Source organism: Lytechinus pictus, chromosome 15, assembly GCF_037042905.1.
Source record: "Lytechinus pictus isolate F3 Inbred chromosome 15, Lp3.0, whole genome shotgun sequence".
In the NCBI taxonomy this organism is placed as follows: Eukaryota; Metazoa; Echinodermata; class Echinoidea; order Temnopleuroida; family Toxopneustidae; genus Lytechinus; species Lytechinus pictus.
The window spans coordinates 26,369,256-26,376,300 of NC_087259.1; the positions used below are offsets into that span (position 1 = coordinate 26,369,256).

General features: G+C 33.0%; 1 protein-coding gene across 1 annotated transcript in view; it reads right to left on the reverse strand.

Annotated features, from left to right (window-relative positions):
* LOC129277510 (choline transporter-like protein 2) overlaps positions 1-6,785 on the reverse strand; it is a 30,016-nt gene extending 23,231 nt beyond the window's left edge. Inside the window, exons 1-2 of the mRNA XM_064110660.1 lie at positions 6,594-6,785; positions 656-704 (exon numbers count right to left, since the gene is read on the reverse strand). Coding sequence (XP_063966730.1) covers positions 656-704; positions 6,594-6,657 — 113 coding nt within the window. The 5' untranslated portion in view covers positions 6,658-6,785. The remainder of the gene's footprint in view (positions 1-655; positions 705-6,593) is intronic.
* Positions 6,786-7,045: the final 260 nt, after the last annotated feature.

The following is a 7,045-nucleotide window of genomic DNA, read 5'->3' on the forward strand; positions in this document are numbered from 1 at the left end:
CTATGTGATTTTTTTAAACAAAAAGATATATATTAGTGAAACTGCCTGAAATCATAGGAATTAATCAGAATACTACACATTCATCACAATAGTGTCACTTTCCTTGCCATGCAAATGACGATTCTAATACATGCATATCATTTACATTTTACAAATTAGCTATTGCACTAAAACCTTGCAACTGGGAAAAATGGGAAGGAACTATTTTTCAAAGCCCTTTTTTCATGCTTACTGTAAAGTGCATTAGAGCAATTAGTACTGTATGCAAAAACGAAAAAAAAAAAAAATTGCAATCATCCATAGCAAGGTCTCAAATTTCTTATTTTTAAATTACATTTCCCTACTTGATTAAAGAAGCCATATGTAGTATCTAAATGTATCCCAGTATGTGCGATTGCATTGTCCTCCAATTTAATGACAAAAGGATGGCGACAACACATACACAAAGCTTTAAAATATCGCATGTGAAAGATTGTACATTGGAAGTGGGAGGGTATAATCACTGGATGAAAATGAGACCTGAACATATGAACTACAAATTTCAAAATAATTTCTGGTGAAAATCCAAGTTTCCTACCCCAAAACAAACCATTTTTGTCCCATTATATTACAGTACTATATTATAAAGAAACAAAAAGAAAAGTGTATTACTTACCTATTTTCTATTGGTCCTTTAAATGTTGGGTCATATTTGGATGGATGGCCTGTCATTGTAGAACAAGAAAAGAAGAATTAACTGTAAGTTTGCAAAATAAAGAGGGACTAATATATATATATTTTTTAAACATTGAAAAAATACATAAACGATGAAATGAGAGGTTCTGAACATTTGTAAGTATAATGAAAATCATGATTGAATTTATTCTAAAGATAAAAGAAAGAGGGAGGGAGGGATATATAATAATAAAAAAATATCAAATGGAATAAAGAAAGTAAAATGAGAGAAAGAAAAAAAAAAAGCATGTGAAACAATTTATAAAGCAATACAATACCATTCCTGTATATTTATGTTTAAAAATTCCACAACACGTATGCACATGACTGAATCATTTAACAAAAATATATATTCCAACTTGAAAGTGCACAAGTCCAGAAGTATTCTCTTGTCTAGACTCAACCTTTATGTATAGGCAATTTTTGTATCACCATGTACAGTTGAAACCAGATAAAAAGTACATACAGAAGTGAAAAAAATATGTCTATATGGTACGTAATTAGACAGGATATCAGATATAATCTTGACATATAAGATTACAAATATTTAGCCTAAGGAGATCTCACTGATCTGTCACTTTTAGGATATGTTTCATTATCTCACTGAAAATGACAGTCAATCGGCTCAAGACTCTTCCCACAATGTTGCAAGCTATGTATTAACCATATTTTAGTGATATACTGTTATTTGCTAGATAGATAGGCCTACTTTCCATTGTTTTTTTGTTGTTGGCATTGATGTGTCACAGAGCTCTACTTTTGTATTTTCAAGATTTTTAATGTCAGCTTTATTTCTTTGGATCTAAAAATGAAAATGGTGGATTCATATGCTCATACCACATGGTATGAAAACAACATAAACCATGTACATGTAGATTCAAAACCATTGCGAGTTCCGGCAAATGAGTCTAACAAAAGAATTTATCTGGGCAGTAAACATGATTTAAATAAAAAAACGTAACATTTCTCAAATGACCTATCTGAAACTGTCATCAAAAACTTTAATATGATTTTTTTCTTCATTTTAACCATATATTATACTGTACATGTACAATACAAGCATTTCATATCAATATTTTCATACCCTATGACCTCTCAATAGATTATCACAAGCAGGGAAACAGCAGTCAATGCTATATACTGCTTTGCTGTGTAATATGTATGTATTACCCGAGTATATCAATATTCACATTTTTTTTCTCTCACACTCTGTTTCTCTCTCTCTCTTCTCTCTTTTATCTGGTTTACATCTCTAATGTACCACAGGCTTGTTTTATGCCAAAACATAACATGCAATGCATGGTTATTTATTTCCCCTATTTTCTATCGGAGCTCTGCTCCATTCAGCCAATCATTGCTTATCCCCCAGCACCAGAAGTAAATGGAGATAAATATTACAGTGTAACCCATGGCTTTATTTTGTTCCAGTCAATGAGCAGCCATTGAGTGCCTGCCTATACCAGCGTGCTGAATGACACTGTCCCATCATAGGCATTGTGTATGGGGAAGAACCTATTGTGAGAGTAGCTTGGGGTTGCTTAGCAACAGAGTAACAGGTTGTGTTCTGAATAGGGGAAGCTGACGGCATGTGCTTGGCAATGCATAGCAATTAGGATCAAGCAAGAAGACAGAGTAGGAATTAATGCATCAGAAATTATTTGTTTTTTTCTAGTTCATGATGCAAACACACTGCAATAAATAAATAATAAAGATCATGATGCGCTGACATACGTGTATCACAGGCTTCTGGCTAACACACCTCTCTTTCCTCATCAGGTTTATGATAATAATTGGAAGAAAAAACATTTACAGGGATGGGGATACATGTACATGTAAATAATGGAAGAAATTTATTACCTATTCTACAGATAAATGTAAATTTAATGCCTATATGAAGTCAACCCAATTGATCTTTATCTTTTCTTGCATCACAAAAATCACAGTTAAAATTTGATATAATAAGGGCTGACGGAGATGACAGGCTAATTATGTAGATGAAAGTGCTTCGCATCAAGGCTGCACAATCATTAGCACACAATCCTGACAAACGTGGCTTATTATGAGAAAGCCAATTAATTGGCAAACATGGAAGGCAGTGTCAGCTGAAATGATGCATAGTGTATGAATTCCCGAGGCATATAATGAGATTACCTAGACCTGTAATGTACAGTGTAGGCTGTAATGAGAAATGTATGATAATACAGACTTAATGCAACTGGTCTAACCAATATGCTACTCCATTTTCCATTTATTATGCAAATTATAGGCAGATAATAGTGTACAAACCTACAGGTACTCTATAATTTAACTTTATTATCAAATAATTGTAAAAATTATTATCTTTCCATTATTCATATAGCCAGAGATTCAAGAAATACATGCATGCCATTTTTAATCACAAAGTAAATGTTATACCGTAAGTTCCCTAAATAATATAGAAATCATAATATTGAATAAAATAGAAATCATAATATATACACGTATGTACAAAATTATCAAACACATTGTCTTTTATCTACTTTTTTTTAGCAATTTATCACTGTCAGAATGTGGTACTAAAGTGCATTTCAGACAAATTATTGAAAATGAGTATCAAGTGTTCATTTAACAAGCAAACACTGGAAATTAAAACAAAATTGGGTGACAAAAAATATAGCAAGTGGAATGCTCCTGGCAGCCTCGCCGGCGTTACACGAATCATAGCATCAGTATTAACTTTGTCACATATACATGTATACACCAAAGATAAGATGAAATTCATGCACTGTATAATTTTATTTCATGTTACATGACCTTTGATCTTCATCCAATGTCCTGAAATTTTACTCATTAAATTGCCAAAAATTTATACTCCTTTATATATAAGCTTCATGTGATATGAAAAAAATGAATGAAACAAATAATAATTTTATTAAAAACTTCATTGACCTCATTTCATTTTGATATCCACTATTAACCATCTCACACAAGTTTCATTGATTTTCCTTTTTTTTTTTTTTTTTTTTTTTTTTTTGGGGGGGGGGGCTGTGGTAAAATGTAGATCTCAAACTCTAGTGAACTTTGACTTATACGGTAGACACCTGACATTCCTGACCTGACATTTAAATCATAATTCTGGATACCTGATAAGTGTTTACCATACATGTAATTGTTACCAGGGACAAATACATATAATTTCAAATTTTCTTGAAAATAAACAATATCTATCCTTTGGTTAAGTTTTTAAATGTTGATCCCACAACCTTTTAAAAGTTTATTGATTCTAAATGATGACCTTTGACCTTAACCATGTGACTTAAATTCATGTCAAGGGGAAAAATAATGGAATTTTGGCAATGTTTTTAACAGTTCTACAGTATGTTCTTTGGGTGGCCTACTGATATTTTTTTTTTCATTTCAATATTATAATTCTTTTTTGTGTGTGTGTGTGCTCCAAGAATATCAAAATACAGTTACGATAGTGTGTAAGTTCATCATTACTGTAACTTATTACAAGGAATATATCCTTTCATCATCAGCTCACTCATTACATGTACTCAGACCATGATGGCAGTTTCTAAACTAACTTTCAAATTCACTTACTTTTAACATTTTCAATCCCTATATTCATCACAATTATATTTCTCCTGGAATACTCCTCTGGCTTTAAAGGTTCTTTTAAGCCACCTATTTTCAAGCAATTGCTAGAGTGAATTTTTATCATTTTGGTTTCATCCCACCCCCCCCAAAAAAAACACATGTATATGCCTGCTCCTTTCTCTCCCCTCATTCTTCATGTTATCTACTTGGAAAATTAAAGAGGTACTGTAACCCCCCCCCTTCTACACTCTAGAACTGCCTCTTCATTGGGCATCAGGCATAGGTTTTAATAAGAGACAAACTGTGTCACTTCAAGCCCTATACAATGAAGATCATCCTGCCATGAAACACTAAACTGGAAATGTTTTGATCCCTTGATGATTGAAAAGATACAGTACACAAAAGTGAATAAATGGCATACAATATGCAGCGCAACTATAAAGGGCAAGTCACATTGGCTGCTTTACTGAGTTTGTAACTAAAGTTTACAGGTATGATGACTTTTATACTTTTAACATACAATGTTTATAGTTCAAAGTAAATATTATTAGCAGGTTTATGATGAGAAACATATACTTATAAAACTTTGGACTTCACTAAAAATTTGATTTAAAAAAATTGGCATCATATTTTAGCACTTTGTACTAATATACGGTTGATATACAGATATAGTAATGGTTTAGAATAATTCATTTGTTGTACCACATCATCCAACACTATCTATAAAGGAGCACAAGCTGTGCAGTAACATACATGTACGTTCTATGCTTAAACAGACAATGGGGCAAAGGTTAAAGGAAAATGGAGTTTCTTGAATTTTCAGATCAATTCTAAAGAAGGCTGGCTTATCAAGCTAGAATCTTGAGATTAAGCAAAATCTTGCTGTCAGATGGATAACAGCTATTAACAAAACAGTACCAATAAATGTACAATTATGGAGTGCATAAAAATACGAATACAAAGAATGGGAGAAATTGCCAGCTTTGCTAAATCATAATTTAATGTAGAAAAAAGGTATTCAAAACTATCCAAAAAAAGGAAGAAAGTATGTATTTGTGTACTTTAAGCTTTGACCAGTCATCTCTATCCAATGGTACAATAAGTACAAAAAAAATGAATAAACATCATAACATGTATAATGAAGCTATTAAAAAGGAAAATATTGATAATTTCACTAAATAAAAAAAAATTATTGAAATATAGGCCCGTAGTCAGGTTTTAATTAGACCATGGTCTAAGTCTGAGCTAAAATTATGGGGAGCCAAAAATTCTCATTCCATTTATATTGTATGTTTCTAATGTTTTCTATTTTGCTTCCTTTTGCTTTCATAATGATGAAAAATACTTCAGTTATCATTCCCAGACAATTTGAGTGTCATATAAGTTAATAAATTAGATGTGTATTTACCTTGATTTACCTTGATGTTGGGCATAAAGTATAGAAGACTTATTTGCCCCTCTGCATCTTCTTAGAACTTGTCCTCAGTTATAAACGTAACAATTTCACATGCATGTGTGGGTTTGGACGATTTGTGTACTGTTAGGGATTTGTGCCCCAATTGGCTCTCTATAGTTAAACCACAACTTTAAACCAGGGTTTAATTTAAACCAGGGTTTAATTTAAACCCGAGTTCAGAATAAGGGCCATAGAGTTTTGCAATTTTAAGTTGAAGCAAACTGATGCCATATTCCCATTTCCTTTTCTCGCATGCTTTACTACAAAACAAAATCACCTTCCTTGAAAAAAAATATTAGATCAATAATAAATATTTCAGGCAGTTAAAAAAAATTGAAGAAAGTAATCACATGCACACGTATGCCCAAAATCAATTCATAATGTCATAAACAATTTGGTGAACCACAATTTAATGGGTCATCAATTAAATAGTTTCAAGCAAGTCCTAAATCCTGAATACTTACACTGACTTACACTATAATACCGTACATTAGTTTTCAAAAATTTGTTTTGAAGAACATTGACAGAGGTACCTCGGGCTTGAATAAATTATATAAACTATCTTAAGATATAGATCTAGACCTATTACAATGTAAAACATATTAAATTAATTTTGCATAAGCCTCAGACACAACACACAGTTGACATATTCTTTTTTCCAAGCATTGGGACCAAAGTGGGAGTTCACACCGCTCTGCTAAATACCCACCGGAGCGCTGCGAGCATTGCAAGCCGAACCCTCTGGGGTAGCATAGGACGCTGCGATACTAGCAACCGCCTAGGACGGGCGCATAAAAAAGTGAAACTGGCCGACACTCCTCGCTCAGATTTTGAATAAACTCACCATATTTAGAATCTTCTTCGTCTGTCAGCTTTTCTCCATCCTCCACCTTATTCTTTTTACCCATCTCTTAAACTACACACAATATTTTAAGGCTGTAGTTGTGTTATAAATCCAGAATTAAAGTTAGAATCTTTACGGCTGTGAACGTGATCAATCGTCAACTTTCTCTCCTGCTTCGATTTGCGCATGTGTACACCGATCGATGACGTCAAAGCAAAAAACTTTTTGTTGTGGAAGAATGAAGGGTATCGGAAGGATTCGAGGGGTACAATGGGACCCCGTACGAGGTAATCAATACTCAGCGTTAAAAAGAAAATAATGCGAGATCAATTCAGCAATTCAATTTGTTATCACGCACGGGCAAGGGCAAGATCCGTTTGTATTGTCTTCACGCTCCAGAAACTCGTCTTCAAATTAGGATATGGCACGAAAACAGGCCAAAATCTGAAAAA